The 18,024-nt window shown below is 38.2% G+C and overlaps 2 protein-coding genes across 2 annotated transcripts; both read right to left on the reverse strand.

The window, feature by feature from the left end:
• Window positions 1–2,895: 2,895 nt before the first annotated feature.
• On the reverse strand, window positions 2,896–3,959 carry LOC149225829 (galactinol synthase 2-like). Its single transcript, XM_089375152.1, has 3 exons — window positions 3,720–3,959; window positions 3,491–3,625; window positions 2,896–3,370 (listed from the first exon to the last, which is right to left on the reverse strand). Exons 1-3 carry the CDS (start codon window positions 3,936–3,938, stop codon window positions 3,116–3,118), a joined length of 609 nt encoding a protein of 202 aa, XP_089231278.1. The 5' UTR covers window positions 3,939–3,959; the 3' UTR covers window positions 2,896–3,115.
• A 2,173-nt stretch (window positions 3,960–6,132) lies between these two features.
• On the reverse strand, window positions 6,133–6,978 carry LOC149225830 (putative aspartic proteinase GIP2). The gene has a single exon (XM_089380032.1). It carries the CDS (start codon window positions 6,976–6,978, stop codon window positions 6,133–6,135), a length of 846 nt encoding a protein of 281 aa, XP_089236158.1.
• Window positions 6,979–18,024: the final 11,046 nt, after the last annotated feature.

The raw sequence follows: 18,024 nt of genomic DNA on the forward strand, positions 1-18,024 counted from the left end.
TGCTTGGGTTGGCGCTTGGGTGATTTTGAAAGATATGTTGTATAAAGAAAATATATATTGATCTAATGCCTGGGTAATTCTGAAGATTTGTTTATACTTGATGACCATTTGATCTTCTTGGATCCAGTCTGAAAATTAATGAAACGTGGTCCTTGAACGAAGTAGGGGGTTGTAGCTCCTTCCAGGAGAGACTGGAAAACGAGAGAGGGTTGTAGCCCTCTGCAGGTTGCAGCCTGCGTACTGGTAAAGGACTGCACCAGTAAAAATTCATTGTAAAAGAAATTCTATTTGAAAGAAGACAGAGACATATTGCAGCAGGTGGTTTTCACCCACATTGGGTTTCCACCTTATATCAGGTGTTCCGTTGTGTGACAATCTGTTTTTAACTGTTCTTGTTCATCATTTTATGGTACTGACATACAAGTTAATTATCAATTTTGGAAGAATAATTTAAAGCATAAATCTGGATAATTTATTGAAAAGAAATTAATAATACTGATTCACCCCCCCCTCTCAGTATTATTTCCAACAATTATGTGTATTTTTTGGGCTTCTCACTTCAAATTTACTATTTGTAGATAACATTCTCATCTTTTGTGATGTTACAAGAAGATATTCTACAACCATCAAATATGCACTTGCTCTTTTGAAGTTGTTAAAGGTATTAAGATTAACATAACAAAATCTACTTTATCTATTTGTGGGTTGAATGTTGAAGATATGGATTTTTATCAAGGTATGTTTCCCTTTGTCACAGATGAGATTGTTGTGGGATTGAAATATTTTGGATTTAAGTTAAAACCTAACTCATATAAATTTGCAGAAGGATTTTGGTTAATAGAAAAAATTGAAAAAAGGCTTAAAAATTGGAGCTTAAGATGGCTTTCTAGAGCTGGAAGACTTTTTCTTATTAAATCAGTCCTTGAGGCAATATTAGTTTCTTGGATGTGGCTTTCCTGGATTCCAAAAGGCATATTAAACAAGATAAAAAAAACGTTGTAATCTTTTATGGTCAGGTTTATCAGATCAATCTATTCTTCCATGGGTAATCCAGATAATAATAGTTGCTCCTAAAGATTTTGGAGGTTAGGGTTTAAAGGACTTACATTTTTTTTCAAAAGCTTTAGCAACTAAAGTTGGTTGGAAATTACTAAAAACTCACTCTCATTGGACGAAAGTGGTGTATATCTAATATATACACCCTATGCAGTGAGAGGACTAGATTTGCTTACCCAATAAATTGAAAAGCAATGTTTTTATCATTTGGAAAGTTGTTCTCTCGTAATTTTTATTGATTGATTCAAGCCTAGCTTGGAAAGTGGGTGATGGATCACATTTAAAGGTTGATCAATCCTTGGATTGGAATTCATATTGATCACAGACTTCTTGAACATTTGATTGAATATCTACATGGTAATGACCTCGCTTACTTGAGTCAAATTGTAGATCTAGCACAAACAAATCTATGGAATCGAGGTTGGGTTTTGAAAGATCATTTAGGCATACCCATGCATCTTCATCATTTCTAGATTAGATACATTGGCAGTTTACCTGCAACACATCTCATATTAGCTCAAGAGGAGGATGAGTTGGTTTGGTCCCATGATTCCTAAGGGGTTTATACGCTAAAATTTGGATATGCTTTTCTTATATCTGATAGATTGTAGGATGTTCATGAGGACTGGTGGGAACTTTTATGGAAAATTAAAGTTCCCAACTTGGGAGAATTTAACAAGGAGATGTTTTCAAGGCCCAAACAAATGTGTCCTATGCAAAGTTGATGATTCAAGAATCTCTCAATCATTTATTCTTACTGTGTCCTTATTTTAAAGGTGTTTGGAAATATGTTATGAAAAAGTTCATATTTGCAGGTATTTGGTTAGGTGAAGAGTTAATGGAGGTATGTATTCAGTGGACTCATTGAGGGAGAACAAATTGTATCAAGTATTGCCTCTTTTAATAGTTTGGGGAGTTTGGCTTGCAAGAAATAGAGCTATCTTTGAAGATGACATCTTTCCCATTGAAGTTTTTGTGACACAAATTTTAGTTGTTTATGACCTTCTCTTGAAGGACCAAAGAGATAATAACAATAGAATCCTAAATCCAACAGTCGTTGATAGATCTCATCCTTGGGAATTCTTTGATGGGACTTCGCAAGGAGACACTTTTGGATGTGGGGGAGGATTTGTATTACATATTTTGGAAACTCATTTATTTTCTCTAAAAATGGGTTTGGGAGCAAGTTCCAACAAACTATGCACAACTCTTATCCTCAAAATTGTTGTTTATGTTTACAATTGAGAATAGAGTAGATAGTCTTTCTAAAAAAAATTATGATTGGATTTTGGGACCTCATAGATCAAAAAACAACAACAAAATGATCAGCTCTATCAATTTTATCATAAACCATTCATTAATAAAACTGATTAAATATAACAATTTTCTTTAAGTTCACATACTTCAACAACATTTTGTAAGACTTTTTAGTATATCTCCATTTATTCATACTTATCTCATATAACAATTACACGTACCAACATTGTTTTGATATTTATATTTAGTTTTATTATAGTTATTTTGGAAAACGATGACTATATAACCCCTCTTTCTAGAATCCTAATAAATCATCATATTTAAATGCATATATATATATATATATATATATAAAATTACACCTTTTTCCTACCCAAAAAAACTATATAACATTGCTGATGACTAATGATGAAAGATACCAGTGAAGTTTGGCTTTTACTAGCCATCAGGGTTTACTAAATTTTATAATAATTCATAATTACGTCACATTGCATGCGTGTAAATATTTTCATATCGATGCAGAATTAAATGAAAATTAAATATTTTTTGAATTACAGAAAACGAAAGAGTAACCATGTACGTCCAGTCATACAAATGTCAATTTGTATATTTACAAATATTAAATAAATTCGATTAATTTACAACCAATAACTGTAAGCGCAACAGCAATATCCTCATCTTTGAGGACATACAGTATGATCTTCTGTATGATATACAAATTGTCCCCGTCTATGCCGGTGGATTAAAATATACATATATAAATATCTTATGCTACAGGCGACTTCTGCAAATTTGAAATCTCTTAAGCTGCAGGCGGTGCAGGCATTAAGTTGGGGTTTGTTGGCATCGCAGCAGCAAAGAATGAATTAGCAGCCACTCGTTGCAGATCATTTGATTTTCCATCCGACTCTGAAATTGGATCTGGAATTATGTCGCATGATCCCGAGTGATCCAACGAGGGGTCATTGTATATGTCCCACCATTTCTGCACCAGCGTCTTTATATCTTCCCTCTCCATATTTTCCTCCTCCCCACTGTACCTCCACGGCTTCGATCCCTGCACATCCACATTCATCCATTAATATAACCCTGTACGCTCAGAACACCTATCTCGTCTTTCATATATAAATCATATTGTTTCTATCGAACCCAAATTTGCAGTGAAAAGAAAGCTTACAGCAGCACAGTAGTGAACAACTTTGACAGTGTCCAAGTCCACGTTCTCGGGATGCCGCCACATCATGGCTAGAACCAGATTGTACACCAGAGGAATGGGCTTGTATATCTTCTCAAAATACATATTCAAGAAATCCTACAAAACATATACCACAATTTAGTCAAAATTAGATCTGGTAAACCAAACAAAAATGTGCATGATCCTCACTGAAATGAGAACAGATCCAGACCTGTTCTGCGAAGGGCGTTGGCACAGTAGCCATCAGAGTTTCCAAAAGGCAGTCGAATGTCAGCTGACTCGGCTCAAAAACAAACATTCCAGCGTTGAAGTATGGAGAGGGTCGTTGCCCTAATTCCACGGGCCATGACACCTTCTCTGGACACTGCTGGCAGTATCCGATCTTGTACTGCGGAGTGTGGCTCCATGTCTTCTCGCAGAAGCAATCCATAACCGCGTAGAAATATCCATGGGGAATTACCCTTCATACCCATCCAAAGTGATTGAGGAAGAAGAGCCCTGGTGCCCCATAAAGGTTTTGTCCATTGCATCCCATTCCTTAACCTCAAACAAACTCGATTCCACAACACTGTAACAAAACAACCCAAACTCCACGATTCAATCCTCGGATATTGACTGCAAATGAAAATGAAATTGGCGCGATAAATCAATTCAAATTCAAATCGGTGAATCGCGCGGCTTCATGATTGGTGTTGGGAGCAGCGAGTAAAACGACGGACTGCGGAGAAATGTACGTAATTAATTATCTGCGTCAATGCTCATCCCCACGCGGCCTGAAACACATTCTCCGACTACTCCTCCGCATACTCCACCGGAAACACATGCTGGCCGCCGGAGTCAAAAACGAGACGGGGCGGGCGGGCCCTCGTTGGTGGGTCCCGCGTATGTCACCGGAAACGCGAGGTCGCCCGCCGGAGTTATGTATGCCATCCCACTGACATGCACCACATACATAGATGGCAAGGGCATTTATGACTCAATATATGGCTGGTTAGCCCTTGCCGTCTAACATGGTTAAGGTTAATTGCAGTCAGGTTTGGAATTTGGAAACTGAACCGCTTTTGAATTTGATTGACTGGATGTACCTTGCCTTGCCTGCATTCGGCCTTTATTACAATGGAATAGTATATTAACAGTAATTAACTCTTTTAAGGTAGCTTCAGCCTTTATTACAATGGAATAGTATATTAACAGTAATTAACTCTTTTAAGGTAGCTTCAGTTCATCAAGATCTGCGCAATTTTATCAATTTCTTCAACTAACATTTATGCAAAAAACAAAGTTGAAGAGAAATAGCATCATTAAGTCCTTTCCGCTCTCATCTTAATTATAATCTTTCCGGCAAAAGAAAACTTTGAAATACATACAACTCTGCATTTCGGAAATGTTTTGTGTATCAGAAATAGGTCCTAATATAGACTCATTAACTACGCAGACGAAGAAAATAAATTCATTTATATGAATGCTTTTAGTACAAAAATTACTTCACGAGAAGCACCACAGCCATCTAGTGGTTTGTTGTATCTCTCCCTGTGGTCAATGGTAACAGCCTAAACGAGCACAGTCGTGTTGCTGATTCATTTCATCAAAGCAGCCCCTGGACTAGGGCAAGGGTTAATGCATCATTTCTTTGCTCAAAATATCACTAGGTTCAAATCCGTACACTTTTAATAATTGGACCCAAGGGTATCGATTGTTGTCACACAGCAAGGAATGAAAAGAAATGATTCCATTCCAATCGATGTAATGGCTCAAATGGCTTCTAACAACTCGTTTCCAACTTACCTTATTTCTAACCAGTATCCATTCTCTTGCCTCCTTTAACCCTTGGTGTCTCATTCCATTCATCTGTTCCTCCATACGAAGGTCATTGTACAAACATGTTCTTGACATAAATAACTAATTACAGAAGATGCAACAGGTTACTTATGTTTCAAATTGCCACTATTGCAGAGTTATAGGTGATCACGGGGCCAACCTTCCCTTGCTTCATCTCATAATATTTGTTCCCTTCTTCACCTTTTTCTGAATCCCATAGAAAGTGGGCATAAGAGGCAAAAACAAGCTGCCAAATAAGACACCCAACTGGTTAACCAAATTATCCAATTCCAGATTATCACGCCTATCATACCCCTAATGCAATTAAAATCTAGATTTTCCATAACAGAGGGAAAGCAAGGAATATAACTTGCTCATGAGTCATCAACATTCACCTACACAACTTGATCAAAATAAGACTTGGCATGAAAACATCTTTGTGAACTTTCCACATTATTCTTTCATATAGAGCAAGTACTTCCCCATCGTCAGGGCTTGCAAGTATGGATTTTTCATAGTACTCATATGCCTTTGAAAGGTTTCCTTGAATCTAATAATTGTTAACACCCAGTATGAACCTATAGCATTCACCAAATAACAATAAAAAAAAATTGATGGGACTAATCCATACCTCATGTAGGAAATTCCATGTTGACCACAATTGGAATCACAATAGACCACCTACTTAGCTGTAGAACGTGCAAGCATGGTATTGCATTAACATCGAAATACAAAAGCAAAATCTGGCTTGTCATTTATTATGTCCATCTTCTGTTGGAAGAACTTATTATCTTGGAAGGGATTGATCAAAGAGCAGTGGTCACGTTGAAGTTGTTACAACGTGTTGGCTGAGGTAATGAGAACAGATTAGAAGAGAAACCCAGTGTTGAAGTGCCTAGATCGAATTGCAGGAGAGTCTCTTGCATCTGAAACGTTCCGATCACAATGGATGCCACCGGATCCTCGCCTGCATCGACAAAAGCTAGACAAAACACATTCTCAGTGGAGTCCCGCTCCATGGAGTTAGCTCCAAGGATCCTCCAGGTAGTGTTGCCCCGCAAAACAAGGTCGATCGACGGAACGTGGTATCCTGGATCAGAGCTCTCCTCAGGAGGCACCCTCATACCAGGGGAACCGAAACACACACCAAAACCCAATGGCGGGGGAAATGGCTCTATTAAGTCAACGCGGTTGATATTCATTTGCTTCGCCACCTGCGTGTAAACGGCCACGAGGGAGTTGTAGATGGGCGTGGCCAGTTGCGTGTAGGTTACCACGGTGCTCAGCTTGGTGCCGCCGCGTCCGCCAGCGCCTATTCGCAGCTTCTCCGCGTTGATCGGCACGTCGACGCCGTTCACTTTGATTCCCTGAACATCGATATAAAAACCGTGGGTAGAGGCGTGGGCGGAGTTTGGGATCTTGATTGGGTTCCTAATCAAGGGAGTGTGGATGAGGTGGCGAGAGAGGTCTCTTGGGTGTCCACCTTTTAGCGGAGAGAAGACGAGCGGGCTGTCACCAAAGAAGAGATGCCCATCTAAAATTGAACCCTCCTGTGACAGACACATACCAAATTTGCGACTTAAACGCCACGCGGCAGAGAGCTGAGCTGGGAGTGCCAGCGTAGACGAGGTCATCCCGGCCACGCCATCCATTCCGGGAAGCAAATCGGAAGGATTTCCTTGTTCGGCGCAGGCGAAGGGCAGGCGGAGGACAGGGTAATGCCGACCGTCGCTGCGGAAAAGCGCCGCTTCATCCTGCCCGAGTTGGACGCCTGGCTCAGGCACGGAGCAGCTATGGTTGTTACAGCCCGGGGCGCGGGGGCCAGTGCACGTGTAGCATGCCGAATACTCATACGACTTGCACAGCCGCGTACTGCAGTCGACCGGGCTGTAAGTAGAGGATACATAGCTATTGTTGTAGCATCTTACCCACGTGTAGTCTTGTTCGATATCTACCAACAGTTGCAGGTCCTGCATAGGGGTTCTCTGCCCCATCTTCACTGTGTAAACCAGCGTGTCATCGTATTGATGGAGAGGCATGAAGAGAAACTTCGGATGCCTCCTCGACGCATTGGCTGGCAAATGAGAGAAGCACACGATGATGGCAGCAATGAGGATGAAACGGAGACTGAGCGAAGGCATTGCGTTGATGAAAGGTGAGAGCAGGAACTAGAGCTGCTGATATGGGGATGCATGGATGTTGCACAATAAATAGGCACAGTGGTCCTTGGCTGGTGGACATCGGTGAGTTAAAGTCATCGTCATTTAATTCAAACGCTGTAGCGGTATTGATGCATACTAGATCGAAACGCTTGGGAGGCACATGAGCACAGAGAGGTTGCCCGCAGACACACCTCAAATTACTGAGTTTTCCTAGAATTATGTCCACTCTCGGTATGTGTGCCACCATGTGCTTCATATAGTTGCCAAAGGCAACCTCTTTCAAGCGTAGTCTAAACGGTCTAAACAGGCAACTTTTTGGCTGGGAAAATAATGGAAATTCAAGTTTGATTTTAATAGAATTTTTTTGGAAAGATGATATTGAATTTATTTCTCACTTAAAAACAATTAAAACCCAAAATTTCTTAAAAAGAAAATTCTGATATAAAAAAATCACTGTACTAGCCAAATTATCACCTCCCTAGACAACGCCATTGGTTTATATAATTGCAACTTTCGAGAAACTTCAATCGTATGATTCATTGCAAGGATTCAACCACTAGCCGGTGGGATATCTTGGAGTTGAAGTCGTCAGCATTGACCTCAAACGCTGTACCTACATTGGTCGAAGCGAGATCCAAACTTTCAAAGAGTGTCAGACATGTGCTCACAGAAGTGTTGCACGCAGAGACCCTCAAATTGCTGCTTAATGTGAGATCGTTGATCTATTTTTCCACTCCTCTCTTAAAAGAAGCCGTCTAAACAGCTACATGTTTAGACTGCGCCTTTTTTAAATAACATCAAATGACGTTTTTCAGTGAATGGAGACCTACTCCATATGCGCCGGATGATTCTCCTTTGAATCGGACCGAAAGAAGTGAATCTTCTCGAGAGATTTTTGCGGCACAATTGCGATGACTTTCGACAAGAAAAAGAAGCAGGAAGTAGGGCAGTTTTCTCTTCCCCGTATGCACGCTGCAATTTGCCTTGTATATTTGCCCAGGAAACTTCCTTCATACATAGAGAATTGTCATTTGCTTTATATATTTGCCCAGGAAACTTCCTTCATACATATATAACTGTAGAGAAACTATTTAAAACTTCTAATATAAGCGGGTTGATCCAGCCTCCTGGTAATATGTGAGAAGAATGATTCTAGAAAATCATGACGTCTAATTGATTGGATACGTCATCCGCATGACCTTTATCACCTCTGGCTGGCAATCGATAAGTAAGTTACAAGCTACAGAACTCCCAATGGTGCTCGCTTGCGCTGCATAGAGTTCCCAATGGTTATCAATGCCAGCTTATTGGGTTTCATTATTTCTAGCGTGAAGGTATATTTAAGCGTTAGGCATGGTATAATATGGTATATATTACAATGGGGTTTGAGGAATTTAGAGATAATATTTTTCTTCTTATATATCATTAAAAAATGATATGAAAAATATTGGAATGGATTTATATCATTTAAAATATGATATGAAAAATATTTGAATGGACTTTTAGTGTCAAATAAAAAATAATAAATTTAATTTAAAAATTATTTATTTCGCCACTTGTTAAGTACATTGGAATTAAATAGTTTCGTTTCCATATTGTTTGGGATTCGAGCATTTTCATCGCAGATTGCTCGTCCGTAGACAATGTTGGGTTCGTCTCCAAGCGTCGTCGTTTAGACATACCAACTAACGAGCAGGGGTTAAATTTGACTGGTGACCCTACCCATCAAGGAATTTTTTTATGACGTTTTTATTTTTAAACTGCCCATCATATGACTTTTAAAACCAACTAACGAGCAGGGGTTAAATTTGACTGGTGACCCTACCCATCAAGGAATTTTTTTATGACGTTTTTATTTTTAAACTGACCATCATATGACTTTTAAAATTTATTTGTACACGTTTCATCTAATTTCAAATTGTACTCATAATTGTTCAAATTTTTCATTTTTTGTTGTACAATTCGGCTCAAGTCTCATTGCTACACTTTGTTTTGAGACCTGCTGATCAAATTTTTCTGCAAATTTTCCAGATTGTTCAAATGTTCTGAGTTTTTTTGTTTAAAATGGAAATACTGATAAAATAGATGGGAAATATATATAGAAACAACAAAAAATAATATTATGAAGTGAAAAAATATATATTCATAATTACTTTCACATGAAAATAATGAATGTTAATATTGTTGCAATAAATTTGACAAAAATAATTCACTCACAGCTATCATGTTTTCCATTTGAGTCACTACCAATTTACAGTGACAGAAGTTCATGTCAGCTTCTGGACACACAGAAATCAATAAACCCTGACCACACGTGTACATGATACTGATAAATTTGCATGCAAAATAAAAATACTGGTGTGTTTTTCTAATCATGGAAGGAATGAGTGGACATTGAGAAGGTCGACAACACCGAATGTAAAGATTGTGGACGGTAAATCCACAATTTCCAGTAGTGGATGTTCAACGAAATCTCAGAAGCAAACAAATCCATTTATGGTTGTTTACAGGCTTATAGGTGAGCAAATCAAACTGCATTGAAACCATTTTTATCTTATATACAAATTCGGCTCTATAAGGACAGTTTCGCTGAGTAACATGAAAACACTGTTAAAAACTTAAATATCTATTTTAACTTTTGCAAATTCTAGAAATGCTTCATCGGTGAATTTTGAAGAATTTTTTTCATTAGTTGATCAATAATTTGTCCAAAATTTTAAAATTGCACCTGTAATTCCTTCAATTTTTTGCTATTTCCGCAATAATTGCACTCGAAGTTTAGGGTTTTTTTAAGTGAACGATATGCTTGAAATTACAATTTTAACCATGTATAAATTAGAACATGCAAGTATTTAGTACATAGTGTACACCTAAATTATGGACATACTATAAATGCCGAGATTACAAGGACAGATAATCAGACTTGAAAATTTCAAGGCTTCACTTGGAGAGATTTTAACCTATTCTGGAGGGCACTGGGTGTGGCTCTCTAATCAATGATACACTGACAAAACTGAGAGAAAGAAAGCTAGGTGCAAGGAAATTTGACCGAATCTGTTTGGCTTGCCTGGTAAAAAAAGTTGCAGGTGCAAAGAACTTTGACTGAATCTATTCGTCTTGCCTCCCAAAAAAAATCTCGTGGGAAAGTGAAGTGGAATACCTATCTGCGTTATGCATTCATTCAAAATCTCGCATGCCTCGTTACCCTTCCTCTCGACCTTTTTCTTTTGTCCTCACCTCTCCCCTCACATTCGATCCGTTATTTTAACATTGCTTCTTCGAGTGTAAATTTTGAATTTACACACAGACAAGCAGCGAAGATGACTCTGAGAGTCTGAGTCACAACTTACAGGCTACAGCACGCTGCACATCACAGATTCACAACTTACAAGTGATGGGCATACTGGCGAGTACACTGAGATAAAAGCAATTCGAGGAAACAACGCAACAAAGGACATTTTCAAGGATCAAGAGCAGAAATTGAGCAGTGCGACAACGCAACCCAACAACGGACATTTTCAAGGCTCGACAAGAACAGTAATTAAGCAATTCGGGAAAGCAATGCAACAATGGACATTTTTTTATCGCTAACTAAAGTTCTTGACAACAGTGAACCTACACTGAAATTTCTGTAACGTTTATCTGTGTGGAAAAGTGCCTATTAAGCTAAGTTGAATTATCTTGCCTCCGGTTTAATTACTTCTTTGCACTGCTTCCCATTGTTTTGCTAAGCGATTTTCATGAAATCTTCAAAAACACTCATATTATTTAGTACTCATTCTGCTAAAAAAAAATTGGAGAGAATGTTCAGTGGAAACGCAACCTGCTTGGTCGAGAGCGGCCCCTCTTTTTGCACTAGTCGCAAGACGGCCTTCACTCTGTCTTTACCGCTTCCCTGTGAATCCCGTTTTCTCCCCATCTGCAGCCGCTTTCTCTGCTTTTCATGGACGAAGGAGCGAAGGCAATGTCGAGCATATTAAATGTGTGTTCAGCACTGCGATCGAAGCCTGTGACCCACCATAAGACCGAAAGTTACAGCTGAATCTAAGGTGGGCACTGCGACTCTTTGCGCCGAATGATCATCCCTTCCGACTAATTTGAAGTCATCGCTGTTTATTTCCGGCACCGGACGGAAGATAATGTGTGATACGTGAAATGTCTGGCATTGCTTGTCGTGTAGCTAGATGCGAATTGAATGTATTGAATGTAAAATCTGCACCGCAGATCCGATCACTGTCACTATATTAAAAATGCCATACGGTGAATCGGTGACACGGACCTGCCATAGGTTATAAACTTATATATATATAATTTATAAAAAAAAAATTTAAAACTTTTAATTTTTAAACATGCCCGTCAATATGACGGTTTTGAAAACGAATGACCAGTTGCGTATGACGTGGAGGTTTTAAATTAAAACGTATTTTACGGGGAAAATTGCGAAATACGGGCATACGGGCGTCAAATTTAACCCCTGCTAACGAGTGTGGCTTGTTCCCGATTTATGAGCAGTTTTTTGAAAGCATCGAAGAATGGACTTCCACTTGGGATTTGATTGGCTAACAGCTAGTCGATATGGTCTCCAGAACATTCTATGCGCCGACCACATGGAGTAGTAATATCAGAGGTAAAGTAAAGCATCATGTTCCTCATGCCTGCCTAAAATGAAATATTATCACCTCTAATAATTATAATAATAATGCCTTCAAGTGCCAAAAGTTATAGGGATCCTTATCAATCCACTTAGGACACCCCCTTTTTATAGCCCTCAGAGGACATGGTTGTGTGCGTAGGACAACATCCGTTACGTCAACGATGATGGTGGTTTCGTGCCATAAATGTTATTTTTTATATTACTAAATAAAATACCCCCCTCTTCTAACCCTCTCTGTCACACCCTGATACCTGTGGTAGTCTTTCAACCAACTTACAGAGTGGGTGTGGAACCACTACACAACGGGTGATATAGAGTTGCAACAATATGAAATATTAGAGTTGCAATAGTTAAAATTTCGGGTTGCAACAATATAAAAAATAGAGTGATTGAAGAAATAAACTAAATTGTAAATAATGCTACAACTATAATGTGACTAACACTAAGATAGTGCCTGGCTAATAAGAGGGACCTACCTCCTTAGACGAGGCACAAGTTTAATAAATCAATAGAATGGTAGATACTTAGCACACCATTGATTGAATAGGAATGGAAGGGAACTTTATATTTAGTGAAACTAGAAATATAATAAAATACTAGTATTAATTCTCTTCTGATTTCGATTCTGACTAATTAAAATTACTTATCTCAAAGGAGAGTAGGGGTTTTTATACATAATGTTCTATATATAAACTAATCAAAGAAGTTTATGCACAACCATGAGAATTAGATTGTTCCATCCTTTTACATCAAATTTCCAAAAGATAGAAAAAAATGCTCATTGCTATAACTCTATTTTCCACACTATGTTAGTAAGAGGAACCATAAGTCAACCTCCTTCAAAAGATAACTTAAATATAGTCCTTCTCCTCCTTGATTGAGCTTAATTATTATCTTGTCACTCCCACAAACCTAGCACCTTGTGTACCCATCACTCCATCAATGTGTGCACTTTTTCATGTGGTATACACCCTGACTTCTTCCCAGTAGTGATCGAGGTTATAATTCCACAAGTGGTCCTTCCCAAGGAGATGAAATCTACCTATCTTATTATGAGTTGGTAGAGGGTCAGTATATGTAGAAGTTTTCTAACTTATATTTTACCTTATGTTTCCATATGCATCCTCCCATATCTAGGAGAGACCTATTTAGTGAGACCCTCTCAAGGTTGAAAGGAGAAACCAAAGAGAGATAGCCCAATACTGCTAGTGAATTAGCATTATAACACCTTTCTCTTGCATCTCAAATGAGCCCATTTTTTCTACAAGTTGAGGGAAGAGGGAACTAAGGGATCAAATGAAAGAAAATATTATGGCCAAGGTATAATTCATTATGTACTTTTATATTTTATTAATAAAAAGGTGATTTCCCTCTCAATTTCATGTTTGTATATGTGAGAAAGATGGTTTATATATTATATTAGTTTATGTTGCATGTTAACTTGCTTATTGTTGATGTAAACCTTGTCCTTGTTTTTAGTGCTTGTGTGTAAGGGTTTAAATCGAGGAGTTGGAGTAGGATCTCTAAATAGGAATAGAGTTTCAAACTGTTGAAAGGGGTTTGCAAGAAACACAAGCCTATGAGGATTCTAAGGTGTAATCATTTATCTATCTCTTTCTATTAATTGTATGGTTGGTTAATTGTATTGTAACAAGGAGATTGATTTGAATATTTCACCCACCATTTAGGTAATCATGAGGCATGATCCATGGTACAATAATCCCTTTCCTTATGTGTGAATTCAGATGAAACAAAATTGGTGGCTCCACTCGGTAAAAATGCATATTGCATTTATTCTCCTTCATTATTTGTGATCCCTAATTTCTAATTGGATCTGAGCGTTTGTCTCTCGATTTTGATCGTATCTAAGTCTTTTTTAGGTTGGATCTTGATTGTATCTTCTATATCTGAGGCTATATTTTCCAAAAAAGAATTACTTTGGAATACATTCATTCTCTATCTATGAGTTACCAGGAAAGTGCAACATCTAATAACTCCCAAGAAGTGGTCTCGCATCGACAAGGATACAATTCGCCTTTGTTAGGGAGTAATGACCTCTGTAGGTCAAGCTTTTTAGTGAGATATGGATTAGACCTTGTTGTATAAGCCTATGTATGTACGCCTCTATCTTTGATTGATTATATCTAGGCTAGATTTTATTTGCATCCTTTCTCATTTATGAGATCTACTTCATTTTGTAACTTTTCTTTGTTTTGCTCAAGGTTGTTTTTGCTTGTTGATTTCCTTCATTGGTGATTGATCTTTTTTCTAGTTGTTTGGCATTGAGAACTAAGTATAATTTTTCTAGTTACTATTTGTGACCTTTCTAATTAGAGGTATTACAAAGAAACCCAAATTAAGTGGCTTTTTAGGTCTTGTTCCCTTGTTTAGGGTTTGGATTTTTTTTCATTATAGATCATTATAGGTGTACGTTTGTTGGATTACTACATTGAGTTACATATTGAAACTTTATTTTTTGTGTGATCTTGTTGTTTTTCTAGTTTGATAAACCATAATTCATGCATTTCTCTATCAAAGCCTTAGTTTTGATATTTTGAGTGCTTTTTGGTGCTCTTTCTTTGACATCTTAAGAGTAATTAATTTGATTTGTAGGTTGTTTAGTGGATTGGATTCCTATGTGAATTTCATTAATAAAAAAAGATCATTGAGAGAGGTTAAGGTTTTAACTTGTCACTTGGAAAAATAAATAACTCTCTACCCTTCCTTTATCTAGTTTTCATTGAATTGGAAATACAATTGCATTTCTCACTTAGTTTTCATATTGGACTGGTATTGAGTCTCATACACACCATATTAGTTGCATTTTGTAAGTAAAAAGAAGCCATAAAAATAAAGTGTTGATTAAAATTAATCTATACTTTTTTGTTATAACACACTAACATTAACTTAGGGGTGTAAAGCCTTGGAATAGGTTTGGAGAGGACACTCTCAAAATTGAAACTTGTTTCACTAGTGAGTGTAATTCCATTTTCACATTAGATGCTTACTAGAAATATCCTCTTACATAGGATTCATGCACATAGACACATTGGGAACTTGTTAAGTGACATCCCCACTCCCTTGGTAATGTTTTTTTTTGGATTATGGGCATTAACATGGATCTCTTTGAGAGGTGTAGGACTCTCTTTGAGCAATATTTCAAGATGTTTTTGGCTTACATACCTTGCTTATGCATATGGTTCTAATAACATGTTTCACTCTCATTTTTTGGTTGTGAGGTGGTAGCCTTAGTGGCCTATCTTTTAAGGATATTACCTAGTAGGGGATTGTGTGTGGGAAGTCCCCATGATACCCGTGGCAGTTGTCAATCACCATATTAGTTCTTCTTATCGTGATGCTTAGCTCCATCATGGTCACTTGTGCCGATCAAGGATGGTATAAGAAGGTTGGAGTAACTACTTCTTAGTCCTCCATTAGTCTAGGACCTTTAGGTGATTGATCTCCTCAAGTGTCTTGGCTTTCAAGAGGTACCTTTTATAGTTGGTTTGCATGTTTTATTTCTAATCGGTTTTATAATGTGCTCTGTTTGGTCCAAGTCAAGTTGGCTAGAGGGGTGTCTTACTCAAATAATTAATAAAACTTATATATTCACCATGGTTCACTTAATTATTTGTCGTTCTCAATGATCAAGAAACCTTTCTCCCAATGAGGAGAATCCAACACCACAAAGACGTTGGATACATCCATTACTAGAGGGATTAGAATAAACCGAAGTTGGCATGGTTTTCTTTGATTGATCTAAAAATGGAGGAGGAGGTAAATTTCCTCTTCCTAAAATAGGGATCGTTCTCTGATGCTTTGCAAGGAAAAATGGGTGTTAACACAAAGCAGGTTTTCCAAAAGGTCTCTTCAAGTTATGAGTTAATTTTCACATGTAAACTTAATCATAAGCAACACATAACTCATACAAAAATTCATGAATAGTAGAACAAAGGATTTGGTGACAGAGTTCGCCGCTCCTGGGCTACATCTTCGGGCCTACCAACATAACTAAGTTGCTCCATATATTCAGTGGAAAATGACTACATAAAAGTTTGCTAATAAAACATGTGGCTATTTCCGCTTCAAGGAATATTCTCCTGCAAAGAACTCTCACATAAACATCATGAAAACCTACATTCAGTCATGAAAACATCAGCAACACAAGTTGTCTCCTACAAAGACCTTGTACTTTATCTAAAAATGAGCATATATGAGCATATAAGCACTCCAGTTGCACATTGAAGGACAGATAGAAAACTTTCCTCAAAAAGGCATACTGAGAAAAATATAGAAGAGTTGAACCCTACAAGTAATAGTTGTTGCAATAAACTTCTGAAGGTAAGAAAACTCCTACAAGTCCTTCTCCATGCTCAAACACCTTTAAGAACTACTCCAAAAGAATGATTGATCCATACACCCATGGAATTGAACCTGCAAAAAGTTCTTTTATATGTGCTTAAATAAGACAATATAGGTAACCATTGGATCCAGAATGTCCAACAACGCCTAGGTAGACTCTTCCTGAGCTTCAAAAGGCAAAAAAATAAAAAAGATACGACTCTACAAAATCTCCCTGTAGTTTTTCTATTATCCGTCTTACAAATCAGACCACCAGTCTAGTTGTCCTATAAATCCGCTCTATTTTCCGTTGTGGAGGCGAAAAATTTATCTGCCGAAGGTGTAATTTTTTGGATACTTAAATTTCCCAATAACCCCTAAAGGTAGAAATTTTGGTCACAAGGGCCATGCGGTCAAGGCTAACTGCCCACCCCCGCTGGCCTAGCCCCTTATATGTCAGGCCATTGGTCATGTTGGCACCCATGGAGCCGAGGACTGGTCCAACGACTCGCCCTTACCGCCAAGCCCCTCGCAGCGATCTATCGTGGTCACGTTGGAGGCCATATGGCCTGATTTTTGTTCCGTTACAAAGCTCACTCCACTGAGCACCTTCGCCACAATCCTATGGTGCTCAGGTGACCTAGACCTGGAGATTCCATTGAGCCCACTCTCCGCAGGAGCTTTCCCGAATATGCTTGTGGTCTCATGGGAAGCCTGTGACCAAGGGTCGGGCTAAGGTCATGAGCCCCTTAAAATTTGCACTTGGTTGTATGGTGGTGCGGCGATCGAGGGTCTAGGCTGAAAACCCGTCCCCTCCTCCAAAATTGTGCCAAGGAAACTTTATAAAGCATTGAATCCCCTTGGTGTTAAGAACCACCGGCATGGTGTAGTGGCAAGGCGCTTGAGTGCTGGATGAGACTTTGGGTGTTCGAATCCTGTCTAACCTATCGACCCATACCAAAATTTTGGCTACTGGTGGGGTGCCATGTGGCACACCTTAATTGGTCCACCACAAAACTCACGAACCAATAAAAAATGAGCTAATTCGACTAATACGAGGCTACCACTTGGAAAAACCTCATTGGTCTATACATTCATAGTCATCCTAGATGATGTCAGCAGTATGATAGCCCAATAAGCAAACTTTCTCATTTTTTAGTTGTTGGGCCAAACGATCAGAATGTCATAACTTGAGCATATAGTGTCAGATTGAGGTGAACCAAATGTCTTTGGACTCATAACAATGAGAACTTTAACTTAACACTAGTTTCAAGATTTTTTTGGCACTTTCATTTTTGAGCTAAAATTTGATCACCTGATCACACCTCCCCACTAGGAACTTTTGGACTCCAAAAGTTTACTTCTCCTAGTAAATAAAATGAGGTTGAAACTCAAAATTACCCAAAAATTCAATCCATATGCTATCTTTTCAATTGGTGCCCTTCAAGCTCCAATCAAGGCACTTCACCTATCTTCTTCGTGAAGACCTACTGTCCTATTAAGAATCGAGCCAAAAATTCTTATCGCTGATGTAGGAACAA

Source organism: Pinus tabuliformis, chromosome J, assembly GCF_031772625.1.
Source record: "Pinus tabuliformis cultivar Carrire ecotype Pingquan chromosome J, CPIR1, whole genome shotgun sequence".
NCBI classification, from domain to species: Eukaryota; Viridiplantae; Streptophyta; class Pinopsida; order Pinales; family Pinaceae; genus Pinus; species Pinus tabuliformis.

What these genes read in the sequence shown, in the direction of transcription:
- LOC149225830 (XM_089380032.1), bottom strand. Translation starts at nt 6,978, where the DNA reads ATGGATGGCGTGGCCGGGATGACCTCGTCTACGCTGGCACTCCCAGCT.
- LOC149225829 (XM_089375152.1), bottom strand. Translation starts at nt 3,938, where the DNA reads ATGGATTGCTTCTGCGAGAAGACATGGAGCCACACTCCGCAGTACAAG. An exon ending in CAACGCCCTTCGCAGAACAG is followed by an intron (nt 3,626 to 3,719) that starts GTCTGGATCTGT and finishes TATGTTTTGTAG; the next exon opens with GATTTCTTGAATATGTATTT. An exon ending in TTGTTCACTACTGTGCTGCT is followed by an intron (nt 3,371 to 3,490) that starts GTAAGCTTTCTT and finishes GTGGATGTGCAG; the next exon opens with GGATCGAAGCCGTGGAGGTA.